The sequence below is a fragment of the Xyrauchen texanus genome, chromosome 1 (genome assembly GCF_025860055.1).
Source record: "Xyrauchen texanus isolate HMW12.3.18 chromosome 1, RBS_HiC_50CHRs, whole genome shotgun sequence".
Lineage (NCBI taxonomy): Eukaryota > Metazoa > Chordata > Actinopteri > Cypriniformes > Catostomidae > Xyrauchen > Xyrauchen texanus.
In genome coordinates, this window is record NC_068276.1 from 31363850 (window position 1) to 31380272 (window position 16423).

Genomic DNA, 16423 nt, shown 5'->3' on the forward strand with positions numbered 1-16423 from the left:
TGTCTTGATGTTTATTAATGGGGCAGTTTCACCCAGAGATGGATGTCGCACATACAAAGGTATCATACACCAATCAGCCAAAACTTTAATACCACCTGCCTAATATTGTGTAGGTCCAACTCGTGCTGCCAAAACAGCGCCAATCCACATCTCAGAATAGCATTCTGGGATTATATTCTTCCCACCACAATTGTACAGAGCGGTTATCTGAGTTACCGTAGACTTTGTCAGTTCAAACCAGTCTGGCCATTCACTGTTGACCTCTCATCTACAAGGCATTTCCATCCACAGATGTTTTTTGTTTTTGGCTCCATTCTGAGTAAATTCTAGAGACTGTTGTATGTGAAAATCCCAGGAGATCAGCAGTTACAGAAATACTCTGGCACCAACAACCATCTATGCAATTATCTAATCAGCCAATCATGTGGCAGCAGTGCAGTGCATAAAATCATACAGATACAGGTCAAGAGCTTCAATTAATTTTCACATCAACCATCAGAATGGGGAAAAAGTTTGATCTCAGTGATTTGGGCCGTAGCATGATTGTTGGTGCCAGTTGAATTTTTTTATGTTCATACAAATATTTACACATGTTAAGTTTGCTCAAAATAAAAGCAGTTGAAAGTGAGAGGACGTTTCTTTTTTTGCTGAGTTTATATGTTTTGAAAATGAAAAATATTATTTTAGTGTAAATTGACTAAATTCTCATATTTTGGCAGGTTTAGGACCCTTAGGTCTGGGGTGATGTGTCACAGCATCATCAGACTGATCTTGTTGTCATTGCAGGCAATCTCAACGCAGTGTGTTACAGGGAAGACATCCTCCTCCCTCATGTGGTATCCTTCCTGCAGGCTCATCCTGACATGACCCTCCCGCATGACAATTCCACCAACCATACTGCTCATTCTGTGCATGATTTCCTGCAAGACAGGAATGTCAGTGTTCTGCCATGGCTAGCGAAGAGCCCGGATCTCAATACCATTGAGCACGTCTGGGACCTGTTGGATTGGAGGGTGAGGGCTATTGCCATACCCCCCAGAAATGTCCGGGAACTTGCAAGTGCCTTGGTGGAAGAGTGGGGTAACAAATCTGGTGCAGTCCATGAGGAGGAGATGCACTGCAGTACTTAATGCAGCTGGTGGGCACACCAGATACTGACTGGTACTTTTGATTTTGACCCCCCTTTGTTCAGGGACACATTACTCCATTTCTGTCAGTCACATGTCTGTGAAACTCGTTGAGTTTATGTCTTAGTTGTTGAATCTTTTTCTGTTCATACAAATATTACACATGTTAAGTTTGCTGAAAAAAAATTAAAAATTAAAATTTTTATTTTAGGGTACTAAATTATCATATTTTTTCATGCAGCCTTGCTCCTAATTTAGAAAAAAAGATGATAATGGAATCTTTATTAGGCCATTGGACTGGCATATCACTATTCACACAGAGAATAGCCCAGTTGAAAACACTATGATGCATAGTGTGTTTTGCCATTACAAGGGAGAGTCCCCGAGTACTGCATCCTGAAAGGTAACCACATGAGCAAAGCCAAGCTCACTGCAGTACTGAGAGAACATGATGACTGATTCAGAATATGCCTTTATAGTCAAATTCACTGTAAAGTCAGACACAATCACACAGTGGACTCTTCAGGTCTCCAAGTCATTTCCTATCTAAAATATTTACTATAATGTGACATAAGGCCAAGGTAAGCATGTTAACTAAAACAAAAAGAGGCAGTGCATTACAAGGGGTGTTCTTATACACAAGTTGAAGAGTAACTATTCTTCCATCAAGAAATACAGTTCATTAGCCAAATTGTAAGCAGTTTTTGGTAGCCATAGCCAAGCAATGTAGCATCTTGGTGCATTATTATAGAATTCAACTATGGCTGGTGCCACATCATCCTGATGGATGCTGCACACTGGCGGTGGATGAGGAGAGTCCCGTTCACTATGTGAAGTGCTTTGAGTTTAGTGTCAGAAAAGGACTACATAAGTGTAACATTTCTTCATATCTAGAAAAATATGTGATATAGCTCGAGAATCTTCTGGAAAATTTTCTAATTTTCAATGTGTGAAAAAGGCATCGATCTCAAGCCAAGTATATAACAAAAATAATATAGTATGAACTTGAATAGTGAACTGAATGAACAAGAAAAAGATAAAGCATTACAGTTACATGCAAAATCTGTTCAGAATACAGGCTGCATTACTGGTTAAATTATTCTCTACACTTGCACGCAAATCAAAGGGGTTTGGCAGGGCAATTCAACTGCAAACAAATTGAGGCCTGCAAATGCAACTGTGGCTCATGGTGGATGTGGTTGCTAGGCTACGCAAGAACAGACTCTGCAGAGAAAATCACTGAGATAAAAAGCCTTGTACTCAATGCTTATTGATCTGTGCCAGAGTGCTATCATGGAGATTGTTTACCAATTGATACTCAAGGGTTTAGTTACTATTCCCACTGAGATATATGAAGGAGACATTCTTAAAAACCGCTTTCCCCCTCCAGTGTGAAGCACCATGCAGCAAGCCACTTATATAACCCTTCAGAGGAAAACAATCACCTCTGTCCCTCACACACTTCCTGCCCCTACAACACTTACACACTCTTCTATTCTCTCTTTCCTCCCTCTAAGTCACAAGAGCTGTGAATTAATTAATGAACATTACATTTATATAGCACTTTTCTGAAACTACACTCAAATCACTTTACACAGTGAACAGGGGAATCTCCTCAACCACCAGTATGCAGCATCCATCTGGAAGATGCAACAGCAGCCATAGTGCACCAGTACACTCACCTCACACTAGCTATTGATGGAGAGGAGGGAGTAGAGTGAAAGAACCAATTCAGGAGGCCATGACCTGAGAAAGGCCAATGGGTTACACCCCTACGCTTTGTCCTGGGACTTTTATTGACCACAGAGAGCCTTGGTTTAACATCTCCTCAGGAGGTCTCCCATCCAGGAACTGACCAGGCTCTACCCTGCTTAGCTTTAGAGGGCAACCAGTCATAAGCTACAGGGTGATATCACACCTCCTTTCACTTGTGATTTATTTTTATCAAACATTTGCACTTCACAGGCTCAAACAATACAGGCCTCCTTGACATTTCTAGCATAATGCAAATGCATTTGAATTTTAAAGGGATAGCTCCCCCAGAAATAAAATATTTTGTAATTTTACTATCTACTTCTTTCATGTCACTTCTAACCTGACATGATTCAGGTATTCTGCCAAATTTATAATTTTTCAGTCACTTCAATGGAGTAGGTTGTAAATTTTCCATCATGCTCTATTTGTATCTGTTTATTTCAGAGGAGTGCCTGTATTAAAGGAATAGTTCACCCAAAAATTTTTATTTGCTGATAATTTACTCACCCTCAGGCTGTCCAAGATGTATCTGAGTTTCTTTCTTCATCAAAACAGAATTTAAGATTTTTGGGATTTTTGGGTGCTTCCTGAGACTCTAAGACTCTAAGTCTCAGGAAGCATGTCATTGTTTACAAGTTCGCATGAGAATTCAGAAGCGATGCTTATTTACAACAGATGAACGAACCTCACACAAGAGTTTGGCCATTTCAAACAGCATCAGAGCCCTGGACAGAAGTGCCAATTTAAAGTTAAAAACGTTTTAATTATAGACTTGTTTCTTACATAAACCTATCAATTTGCTTCAGAAGACATTCATTGATAGACTGGAGTCATGTGGATTACTTTTATGTTGCATAAATGTGACACTTGGACCCTCAAAATGCTGGCACCCATTTACTTGCATTATAAGGACCTGACAGAGCTCCATCTTCGTCTAGAAATCTTCATTTATGTTCTGCTGAAGAAAGACAGCCGCACACATCTGGAATGGCAACAAGATTGTTGAATAATGAGAGAATTTAAATTTTTGGGTGAACTATCCCTTTAATGCTGACCACTTGTGATCGGATCACCCACAACACATCTTAATACCAGGTGTAAATGGGGTCTTTGTGTGCATACAATCTCCACCATATAAGGAGGAAAAATGAAGCAAAAACCTTACTGGTTTTTGCGTTCTGATGTGTCAGAATTTGAATGAGATTTGACAGCTACGGCAGAAGGTTGTCAGTGAATAACAACTTAATCTGTTAAGTTTTAGTTTGTTTCTCATACAAAACTATTGCCTGCTTCAGAAGAGTTGCAATATAGCATACGTCATTTGGACTTCTTTTATGGTACTTTTTGTACATAAGGGCCTGTACACTGGCAGTACTAAAACTTTAGGTACTTTTTCCCAGGACAAGTACTTTTCCTCGCTTTCGCATATGAGGAACTATAGTTCCTCGAAGCTGTTTTAGAGGACATTTTTAGCTCCTACTGCGGGGTAGATACTTTTGGGCCATATAGGGACAGTGGGAGGTGCTGCAGCCTGTGATTGGACAAACCCTGCTTTGAGAAAGGAGAGGAGCTCCATAGCCACTGTTAGTAAACAACTAGCTGCTAGCCTGCAATTTAGAGGATTGCACTCATTTTACAATTCCCTTAACAGAAATAACATATAATAAACAAAATATACAAAGAGAATCTCCCATTTCACATGTGTGTACGTGTGTGTGTGACTTCATGGGGAGGCACGATTTAAGTTTTCATCACATCTGTACAGTGTGACTATAAAGAAAATAAAGTGATTTCTGGATTACTACATCAACGTTTTCCTTTGATGATGAATATTAATAATCAGATGTTTATCGAGAGTGGGAAATTTAACTTTATTGTACACTAAACCAACATTAAATCTAGTTTTCATGAGGAAAGTACTGAGTACCTGTTACTGCATGGTTAATTTGAATGAAGATGTCTTTTTTTAAGTCATCGAGTGAGTATTTATGTACAGATAAATAGGTTTATAGTGCATTTGAGTTCAGCATGTGCTGCACAGTTAAACAGCGCTTTCGACGCCTCGACTCTTCTCTCACTCCCATTGCAGCACGGCGCTCTGCACGCACACCTCGTTAGCCCAGTTTAAACTGTAACCTGAAGACACGGGCTGTGTCCGAAAACTGGAAAATGCTGCATTTGGAGGCTGTTCAGAGAGTTCCTTTCATCCAAAACCACTGTTGTTTAAACCATTATCTGATGAGGCAGCTGCTTATGTTTTCTGATGCAGCCAAAGTTCATATAAAACTGCCCTTAACAAACAAAAGTGTAGCTCCGATCCCGGCATCCCCTGGCTGCGTTGTTGATTTTGTTGTTGCTACTGAAAAGCACGTGCAATTAACGTCAGCATAAAAATTGTTGATACTAGATGATGTCACTATGGTGGTTACTTTGGGAATACGAATGCAACAGGAAATGTCTCCTTGGGTGTCCCGTTCCTCATAAGTGTTCTCATCTAGAAGGTTACTAAGGGAAAAGTATCAGAACTGTAGGTGGGTATGGGCTTATCACCATTGTATTTCATTGAATGGACAAGAACAGATTGGACATTAAGTTAAATATCTCCTTTGGGGTGAATAGATGACAGAATTTTCATTTTTGGCTGAACTACTGTATACCTTTAACAATCCCACAGAGTGGCAATTAAAATAATTAAGTAATGCAGAAAGTAGTAGGATTTATAACCAGAAGAAGAGAGAGACTGGTGTGAATATTGGTGTGAGTAGCATCTTTTGGCATCACCGCAGTATTTGACACTGACATATCTACAGTTAGCTATTATAAAACACTAAGGTCATTAGACGTGCACAGATATTGTCTTGCTGGATATCAGGGGGAAGTTAGCTGGGTTGCTACATAATTTACAGTTAAAAAATAAAGAAGACCATCTTACCGTTGTGCAACCTTAGCAGCACCAGGTCTCTGGTTGAGCCTCTGGCTACAGCAGTCCACCATGCGCTTGAGGATATAAAGACATTCCCTGAACGTGGAGAAGAAAGGATAATGGCACAGAATGCACAAAGATGTTAAAGTGCTGTTCCGGTTCTGTGGTGCCAGTCGGGCATTGCGTTTGGACCGAGGCGACTTTCCACCACTGCCCAGCTCGCCTGGCAGAGTCCCATCTTCTGTAGGTGGCACTGTGGATTCCCCAGGGAGTGTCAAGGTGGAGGGGTCAGATTTTGCTGTGGCCTCCACTGCAGGGTCTGTCTGAGGGGCCTTGTCTCCTATACAAAGTCAAATCAAACATAAATTAAAGGGATAGCTGACTCAACAAATTTTACTGTAGTTATACGGTATTTTTGTCCTTTATGGAGCTTGACAGTCTGGAGTCCCTTATCACTTTCATAATATAGAAAAAAGATGTGAGACCACTTTTTTCGAAATTCATCATTCATTGGACAAAAGAAAGTCATATGTGTTCTGAAGCGACTTTAAGGGTGAGTAATTCATAACAGAATTTTCCAGAATTCCTTGAAACAATGACTGATATAAAAGACATAGCTTTCCCTAACAGCTACAGTATATGTGAAAATCCTCAGGCAATCAAACAAAATCTTTTTCTTTGCTTTCTGTTTAAAGCGTTGTACAATTTACAACTGGAATTGAATTACAGATGTCTGGGAACAAACCAGATCAAGTTGAAATAGATGTGATGCATTGGTTCTGATAAAAAAAAGCCTCTCAGCTTGAAGTATCACCTTTTCCCTCGGATCGTGTCCGGTGGTGCCCCTTTTGAAAAGAGCGGTAAAAGTTGAGGCAGATTCCATAGCGGGTGATACCAGAGTCTTTGTCAGTCAGGGTAAAGACGAAAGAGGTGTCATCACGGAGACTGACCCGACGCTGACGGATGCTCAGGCAGCCCTCAGGCTGGCAGAAGAAGACGACATCAGGTGGCAGAGGGAAGTCGGTGTGGTCCTCCAGTGGATAGCGCCTCAGCAGCTGTGGTGTTTGTGCCACGCTGTCACTGCTGGGCTGCCTGATGAGGAAACAGCAAGATGATGTGAGAGACAGAAAGACAGATCTCTGGCATTTCTCAGCCAGATAAATGACTACATTATTAGTGGAATTTAAATGAATATAGGCTGTGTCTGAATCCAAACACATATTTTTGTATGAATGCCTTAGGAAACTGATTTCAGACCATAACATCACATCAAGAAGATCAAGAGAGACAATTATTTATATTGTCAAGCCGGTTCTCGTCTCCTCCTTCCCGGATTTATTTACCAGTGTTACAAAGTTCAATGGAAAGGAGGAGGCGAGAACCGGCTTGACAATATAAATAATAGTTTAATAACAAACTTAAACAAAAAGACACAAATTTAAACACATGCCGGGCAGCTGCTTGTAGTTCTCTCTCTCTCTCTCTCTCTCTCTCTCTCTCAAACTGCCGCCTACGGTCGCCTTTATCCCTCTTGGGTTTGATCAGCTTGATTAGGGGCCGGGTGTGCAGCATCACAGCCCGGCACCGCCCTCCGCCCTGCCACAGTTTGCATGACTCAAATAAGAATCGAATACCATTAGAGTAAAAGGTAATAAGAATCAAAATATTACAAGTATTGTCACACTTTGTTTTGCTTTCAAAAGCATATCTTCTCTCATCCAACACCTCCAAGACACACATCCACAGCGCCCCCCAGTGGACTCAATTGTAACAGACAGGTATGGTGAGAGATTCAAAGGGAAAATACAGCGCAATTCAGTGCTGCTTATGGAAGGCAAATGCATAAAGGAAAATTAATATGCAATATTCTAATAGTGCTTTAGGGTGAAAAGACATTTCATGAGTCGTGTCCTGCACCCCCGATGGAGTGACAGTGACAGCCTAATATTTAACAAAAATTATATGATAATGAAAGAATCATTAATTCCAGCAGTTTCAGTATCCGTGGTGATTTTTTTCCTCTGTGCTGAAGATCCCAACTTAAGCCCCATTCACACCACCAGCGCACGAGACAGCGACATCATCCCTTAATTTTCAACAAGAGCACAGCGGCGTACGACAGTACGAGCTGTTGCGACAATTACCGACAGAGATCACTGTGGGGAGCGACAAGACAAGTTGAGAAAAATCGTACTTTATGCAAATGACGAGCGACATTCGCGAGCGACTACCAATGAGAGTGAAGACAGAGTAGCTCATGTCATCTGTCTCCAGGCAGGGTGAGTGTGAGATACTGGAGTTGACTCAAGTGCAGGAAAGACGGAGAAGTTAAAAGTTTCCACCTACATAGTTATGACCTAATAAAATGATGCGTGGAAAACCATGTCGGCATTTTGAGTGAGTTTTATTAATATATTGATATAACATTCGACTTGTTTAATAATATGATGCATTAAGCACTGCTGCAGGTTATAGAAAACGCTCTCCCCTGCAAAATGTGCATTTTTAGAGGCAAAGTATCTGATTCCTTGTCAAATTAGTATGATATCTTAGTTTTATCTGCAGAATCATCTGTAAACAGCATTTCAAACGCTACTATGGCCAGTTGTGCAGTCGGCAGTGTTTGGTTACGGAAAGTGTAGCCCCGCATTTTGGGATGTATTTTCCAAAAGTAGGTTACAAATAAATTTACATAACTTAACTTGTTCATCTCATTCAAAGAGAGTAATAGAGCATTGCAATCAAATATTCCAATACATTTCTTCTAATAATCCCATTATGCTCAAATTGAATATTTTCTACATAATTAATCAGCACGGCTAAATACATTTCCTCACGAATAAATAACATGAAACAGCAGTGTAAAAGCAGTATACACACCTATAGAAATCGCTTAATCCCCTGCAAATTGATGATGAGACATCTGCTGTAAAATGTCATGAAAACTAGTCTAAACTAATCATTTTAGCCACAGTTAATTATACTTTTATTATGCATATTTAATTTTGTAATTGACAGTTTTTTTTGTTTTGTTTTTTTTGTCATGGTCATCTGGTCACCCAACTTTTAATACTCGAGTAGCTGGTGCAGAACGAGTACTCGTTTACTCGTGCACATCCCTAGATTAAATCATATTTGTTTCAGTAATTTTAGGGTTTTTACAGAGTTACTTTACAGAGAAAAGGTTAGCAAGTGATTTTATTACACTAAAATAATGTTAAAGCGCATGTTGTTTACATCTTGTGGCTATGCTTTTGAAACTGAGTATTTCAACGTTTACGGATTTGCCCTGTTCACTTCCATTTTAAGAGCCTCAATGGAAGCCAGACTTTTGCTTTTTTAGAGAAAATGAGAGACAAGTCAAAATAATATTTGTGGTGATCAATATTATGCTACAAATGCTGTCGATTGAGCTATATTGAGCTATAACTCTATATTACACCAAGCAAATATTTTAATCACTACAATGCTTTCTCAGCAGAAACACAATAACTAGTGGAAACAATTATACATTTTATACATTGTACATTTATAAATTAATTTATTACTTTCAACCCCTCCATCAGATGGCATTTTATTTTTGTTTCAACCATCCACTGAACTGCACACACAGGTTAACATAGGCAGGAAAGGATACATCTAATGCACCCACACGCTTTGGCACATGGACTGCTTGAGATATAGTCCGCTGCGAGATCCATACCAGTAAGGGCTCGGCAAAAAGAAGCATAGCGACCACAAAGGGGGAGCTTGTGAGCACCGTTGTGAATCCTAAGCTGACAAACTTGAAACCCTACAGTCTCATGAACATCACGGATTCGCAAACGAGGCCACAACTGACATTTTCAGAATCAAGTGTGCCATTTGGGAGACAGGATGTTACACAAACATTCGGATGTAATTTGATTAGAAGGCAGCATTTTTCAGTTTTGGGACACAGTCATGGTGCTATTGAGTTTGAGGGAGAACAGAGGCTGGAGGGTATGAGAGGGGCAGGAGCTGCTTTACAAACATATTTCCCAGGTTAATTGTGTGGCCCAGTAACTTTCTCCTTTCTAGCTTCTATCTTGATAACATACAAACACAATAAACATTAACTGATGGTGTACACCCGAGGCATGGCACCTGAAACACACCTGCAGAAGTCATGTAGTAAATGCACTCAATCAATTCATCTGTAATTCCATTCACCTGTCAACAACACGTATAGAAGTACACGCCTGTACACACACAACCACGCCCAGACACACCTAAGCACAATCTCGCTTACCTGGCTCCAACTACTACCAGGTAGTCCAGGAGGCGGGGACACGGTTTCTTTTTCTCCATCTCTGTATCAGCAGTGTCTCGAAGTCATGGCAACTGTGACAAAGATGGGCTCTCAAGCATGCAGTCGTCCAATCAGGCGTAGCAGAACTAGGAGTTGGCTGATTGAAACAGGCTGTGTTCAATCATTGTGGTTTGTGGTGTGCAGGAACAGGTCCTCCTGGAAATAGTGGAAGAGTAACGTTACAGAAGTAATTCATCACACACCAGCTCCTCTGCAGTAAAATGAAGCCTTCTGTGCTACTACACAGCTCTAAAATTAAAAAGATGCCCCAACCGATAACCAGGTGTATGTATACATTTTTTGCAAAATTTGTACTTCAAAATATAAATATCTTATTCCAAAAGTAGTATGTTTTCTACTTCCTTTAAGTGGCCTAATACAAATATAAGAGTAGAAGGCAAGAATTCCTAATTTGTGGCCAGCTCAGCCATACAGACAAAATCTACCATTCACAATCATTTATGGGGCTACATTTGATGATCTTTCTTAAGAAAAAGCCACTCTGAACCTGATTAAATAAACCACACTGAGCATTCCAATGTGTGGACAAAACAAGAGAAATGTTGATTTTAAATATACTTATATTTCATCCAATACGGAAAAGTATCAATAAAAACAGTTGTATACTAAATTTTAGTTTTTGTTTATTTGATAGCATCAAAATCTTTTGTGGATCAGTTATGCGGTTTCATGATGGTAAGGATACCATCCTAGAAGACAGTACAGGCAGCTTTCTAGGTTTTGGAACAGAGTTTTTCTGACATCAATCTACACTCACACAGAGCACATTGTTCAAGCCAAGCCTCGGCAGTTGTCTCTAACCCATCTTGACAAGAGGCTCAGCACACACACACACACACACACACACAGGCTGAAGGGATTGGAGCCCAGCTGTGTTCTCATTACATGGATTTGCTATTTGAGTTCCTTTTGTGTTAAGGTCCATATGCATGCACACATGCCACAATGTAAACATAAATGAAAGAGAGCTCAGATTACTATAAGGAGACATGCATCTTGCACAAAACCCTGCCAGTTTGGTTTACATAATATTATTAAGACTGATTAAAGGGGTCATGACACAAGGAATCACATTTTCCTTGATCTTTTGACATTTAAGTAACTTCAAAAGATACTGTAAGTTTCACAACTCAAAACGTCCTCCTCACAGCAAAAAGAACATTTGTTAAACCAAGCTGCTAAAACAACTCATGCTCTACCTCCTCCACATTGTGAAGCCACATTCGCATCTGACCACCTCCACAACAACACGTTAAAACCTACTTTACCTTATCACCTCCGTACCCCACCCAGTAGCGATGAGCAGTGAGATGGCAAGGAAATAGCAGGTCAGTCAAGTGCCAATCATGACACCAAATTGGCCCGGTTGCTAGGGAGGGTAGAGTCACATGGGGTAACCTTCTCGCTCTTGGTGGGGCATGTGGTGAGTTGTGCTTGGATGCCACGGAGAATAGCGTGAAGCCTCCACATGCGCTAGCTCTCCTCGGTGACGCGCTCAACAAGCCACGTGAAAAGATGCGCAGATTGAAGGTCTCAGACACAAAGGCAACTGAGATTCGTCCTCTGCCACCTGGATTGAGTCACTATGCCATCATGAGGATTTAGGGGAATTGGGCATTCCAAATTGTGGAGGAAAAAATAAGAATCAGACTTCCCATCATTATTAAATTCTACATGGAGCAGGGGTGCCCTCATGGGAGCTGCCATTTTAGAATCACATGACCAGCCTTATACTACTCGCTTAATCTCAGTAACCAGCTTGTTTTTGGACACTTTCACTCTTGGATTAAATTAATCATGGCTGATTGTGAATAGTGAATTTCTACATTGGTATCTGTAACTGAAAACTATTGATTTTGAATGATGCTTCCTCCACACCACTAGGTGTCACTGTAAGTCCAAGATGACATGAGCAAAAGGTTACTGAGTGCTCCTTTAAGTCCTTTTTTACTATATATTCTCCTCCCTGCTCAGTCAATTCTCACTATGACTTTCACATTCTTATTCTTGTTTTTGGTGGTACACATTCTTCATGCATATTGCCCCCTGCTGGGCAGGGAGAAGAATTTCTAGCAAAAAAAAAAAAAACATAAAGACATAGATATTGCTTGGTTTTTCACCTACAACTATTATATAACTTCTGAAAATATGGATTAAAAACTTGAATTATATGAGTTACTTTTATGATGCCATTATGTGCTTTTTGGAGTTATAAAGGTCTGAACATCATTCACTTGCATTGTAAGGACCTACAGAGCTGAAATATTCTTCTAAAAATCTTAATTTGTGTTCTGCAGAAGAAAGTCAAACACATCTGGGATGGCACGAGGGTGAGTAAATGATAAGATCATTTTTATTTTTTGGTGAACTATCCATTTAACAAGTATAGTGCACGGATCAAGATATTGCAATATATCACAGTTTTGGATCGCAATACACCAAAAATAAAGATAAGATATTGATATAACATTTTATCGCCAGTTACCTTGTGATTCCCACCCCTAACTAGAGGTTGTAACAGAACAATAATAAAGAAAGGAGAGTCAGACAGTGTTTCATAAGCAGTTTTCCTGTCTCAATGCAGTGTCTGTGTTATCTCTGTACAGGTTCAAACTAGGTCAGTGTTTATCTGAAGTTCTGGAAGCTCAGCACTGCAGAGAGAAGCCATCACTCACATGCACCTATACCATAAATCTGACAAGCAAGAGCATTTCAAATCACCTAATTTGGTGAGGAAAAGGAATATTCCGGGTTCAATACAAGTTAAGCTCAATCGACAGCATTTGTGGCATAATGTTGATTAACACAAAAAGTTTGTCTCGTCCCCATTTTGCTTTAAAAAAAAGTATAAATGAAAGTTATAGTGAAGCACTTACAATGGAAGTGAATGTTGCCATTGAAAGTGAATGTGGCCAATTTTTGGAGGGTTTAAAGGCAGAAATGTGAAGCTTATAATTTTATAAAAGCACTTACATTAATTCTTCTGTTAAAACTTGTGTATGATTTGAGCTGTAAAGTTGTTTAAATTGTTGTTTTTACAGTCGTATTAGGGTTTGTTGACATTACAGCAAAGTTGTAAAATTGGCTATAACTTTACACAGAAAAGGTAAGTGATTTATCACACTAAAATCATGTTTGCACACAAATTGTTTATGTCTTGTGGCAATACTTTTGAAACAATTAGTATTTTAATATAAACAAATTGGTTTAAAATTGTTTACCATCGTAAGTGCCTCACTGTAACACAGATTTTTGCTTCTTTTTGAAAGAAAAGGAGGGGCAAGTCAAAATAAATTTTTGTGGTAATCAACATTGTCACAGATGCTGTCCACTGAGCTTAACTTGTATTGAACCCGGAATATTAATTTAAAGGTTTAATGGTTTTAAGTATTTTAACACCTTCATCTTTATTCAGCTTTTTCACTTACATTCACATCAGTTTCCTTCTAAAAATATTTTTGTGTATACTTTTTGTGTAAAGTATTTCTTCAGTATATGTTGGCAACCCACTACAAACAGTGCTGCTTCATCATGTTTGACACACTTAGGACTGCACTCCTAAGATGATGAACAATGTTAGCACTTGCCCCTATCATATTGTTGGAATCGAGACTGAAATGATCTGCACTGGTCTTGATTGCTGGCATGAATTTGGCATGACTGCATGTTCTTTTTGAAGTCTTTGCCTAAATCCCCAGCTGAATATTTGGATACTCTTGGATTCATAATGACCACCCTGAAGGCCAGAGCACACTTTGGATTTGCTTGTCATCGGTAGAGTTCTCAAACACTGTAGTGTGAGGAGGGCGAGAGTGTGGAGGTCAGGAGATACCTGCATTTGTAAAACCTCGAGTCTGATGGACTTTTAAGACATTGTTATGGATCTAAATTCCTGAAGAGAAAAAGTCATGCATCTCATGCACCAACCACCTGTCTATGCATGCACAGACAAATAAAGAATACATTAAAAGGGCTGTGTTTTTCTCTACGCATACCCCTCTGTTACATCAATTTTATCATCAATTTTAATGTCACAAACTTTTCTTGGTATACTGTTTTCTTGGCATACCCTGTTAGCTTACACCTGGTATTACACTATAAATAATATAATATTATTTTTAATGTACTAAATATGGTTTACAAAGTTCTTTGAGCATACAGGAAATGGACAGTGATACCATAACAGAAAATAAACAGTACTGGTGGGAAAAAAAAGTTTATCAATTGCAAATTAATAATCATTTATGTTTCAGTAGCTATTGTTTAAAATCAAAGTAATTTAAGAAAAGCAACCAACTACTGAAACAAATGCATATCTGAACTGTTAACCTGGGCAGAAATCATTTCACTTTTTTGTTTTTGTTTCTAAATTCAGTTTCATAATTCATAAAATGATAATTCAAAAATAATGTTTGAAAGTATGATTAAAATGACAGTAGGGAAGCCATTTTTTTGTCTAAATTTAGCTAAAACTACATTTTAAACTGCTAATATTATTAGCAACGCACCTCGATCCTGAAATATCATGGCATTTTTGTGACGGTTATCATACTGTGAAAATCTCGTTACACCCCTTGTCACAGGTTTCATCCTGTGATTAGTAGCCTCTTTTTCTGCTGGAGTTCACTTTCTCCTCTCCCTCTGCCATCCTCAACAGCTCAAAGAGGAAAAGGTTGTGGAATGGAGGAGAGAAGATAGATGGTGTGTGACTAAAACATCAATAACACCTCTGTTTCCTTCCTCTAATCATCATCTGGCTCATCTGACACAAGGACCTCCAAGCTGTTCTTTTCTTAAATCACAGCTCTCTGAGAATTGACCTAACCTGAATCACTTTGTAGTTTTCAGTGGAGGTTTCAAGAGTTAAGGCATGTCTAAAAACAGACATTTAAAGTTGGTGATACCTATGACATATTTACAGAGAAGTTATTTACTTGTTTTAAATTAACATGTAATTGACAACCGCAAATACTGCAGGTGAATTCCACAAATAAGTGTCAAACAATTAGACCACCAAGCACTACTACAAAAATGCACGCAAGACAGTGAGTTTAAACAAATGAAATGTATAATGTTGTATGGGGTGTATGTATTAAATCCACCACAATAAATTGAAGTGACATTTTTTGTAATATAGCCCCATCTGTTTGAATTGTTTCTTTTTTTTATTGACCTCCAAGAGCTGAGCATAGCATAGTTGCATTGTGTCTCAGGTACATCAAAGACAGTTTAGCAGTGACATCCCATTCAAGATAGGAAGGAGCTATATTTTGAGGCATGTTTAGATTGAAAACAGCTGCCCTGCCTACTTAGTAGGTCCTCGTGGTGGCACGGTTACTCACCTCAATCTGGGTGGCAGAGGACAAATCTCAGTTGCCTCCACGCATCTCATCACTTGGCTCGCTGTGCATGACACTGCAGAGACTCACAGTATGTGGAGGCTCATGCTACTCTCCACGATCCACGCACAACTTACCACGCACCCCATTGAGAGTGAGAACCCCTAATCACGATCACAAGGAGGTTAACCCATGTGACTCTACCCTCCCTAGCAACAGTGTCAATTTGGTTTGCTTAGGAGACCTGTCTGGAGTCACTCAGCACTCCCTGGATTCAAACTTGCAACTCCAGGGTTGGTAGTCAGCTTCAATACTCGCTGAGTTACTCAGGCCCCCCGGTAAAGTCTTTTTAATAGAAACACACTTCTATTATCTTGTGTTCTTTTTCGCCTGAACTAGGCATCTCATTAGCAGAGAACATATTTAATCCAAAACAAATATTGCACAAATAAAATGATGACACGCTCTACTGTGCCATCAATTTAACATAACAACCTGGATAATTTGGTAGTGTGCCTACCAAGACCTTATTTCCTCGAGGGAATGCGTGCGTGTTTTTGTGTCTATGAGAAACGTGACATGATTTCCTCCCCTGTCGATCATAGTGTGCTTGCCTCATGGCTTTACAATCAGCCTCGGGTAATGAGATTCTACACTGTCGCCGTGGAAACCAATACTGCCTCTTTTTATGAGCACAGCTGTGACGGCTATTTTAAACAGACAATACACTGTCCCAATCACAATACAGACAGACAGACAATGAACAGCCCAAGTCAAATAAACCTGAAAGAAAATTAGCAAGCTAATTGCTTATTTCCATCCATAAAAATGAACAAACAAATGTCTTGGGTAATCATAAAATAGGCATTGTATTCAATTTTCCAGGGCAGTGCACCGAGGAAAACTTTAACCTAGTCACACGTAATCT

At 39.5% G+C, this 16423-nt stretch overlaps 1 protein-coding gene across 25 annotated transcripts in view; it reads right to left on the minus strand.

Moving 5' to 3' along the window:
* Positions 1–16423, minus strand: part of LOC127617366 (MAP kinase-activating death domain protein-like) — an 81054-nt gene that overhangs the window by 52557 nt on the left and 12074 nt on the right. For all 25 annotated transcript variants that reach the window (XM_052090742.1, XM_052091200.1, XM_052090828.1 and 22 more), the window contains exons 2-4: positions 10076–10291; positions 6620–6897; positions 5815–6145 (exon numbers count right to left, since the gene is read on the minus strand). In XM_052090742.1, the coding sequence (XP_051946702.1) occupies positions 5815–6145; positions 6620–6897; positions 10076–10134 (668 nt within the window). In that variant the 5' untranslated portion in view covers positions 10135–10291. The remainder of the gene's footprint in view (positions 1–5814; positions 6146–6619; positions 6898–10075; positions 10292–16423) is intronic.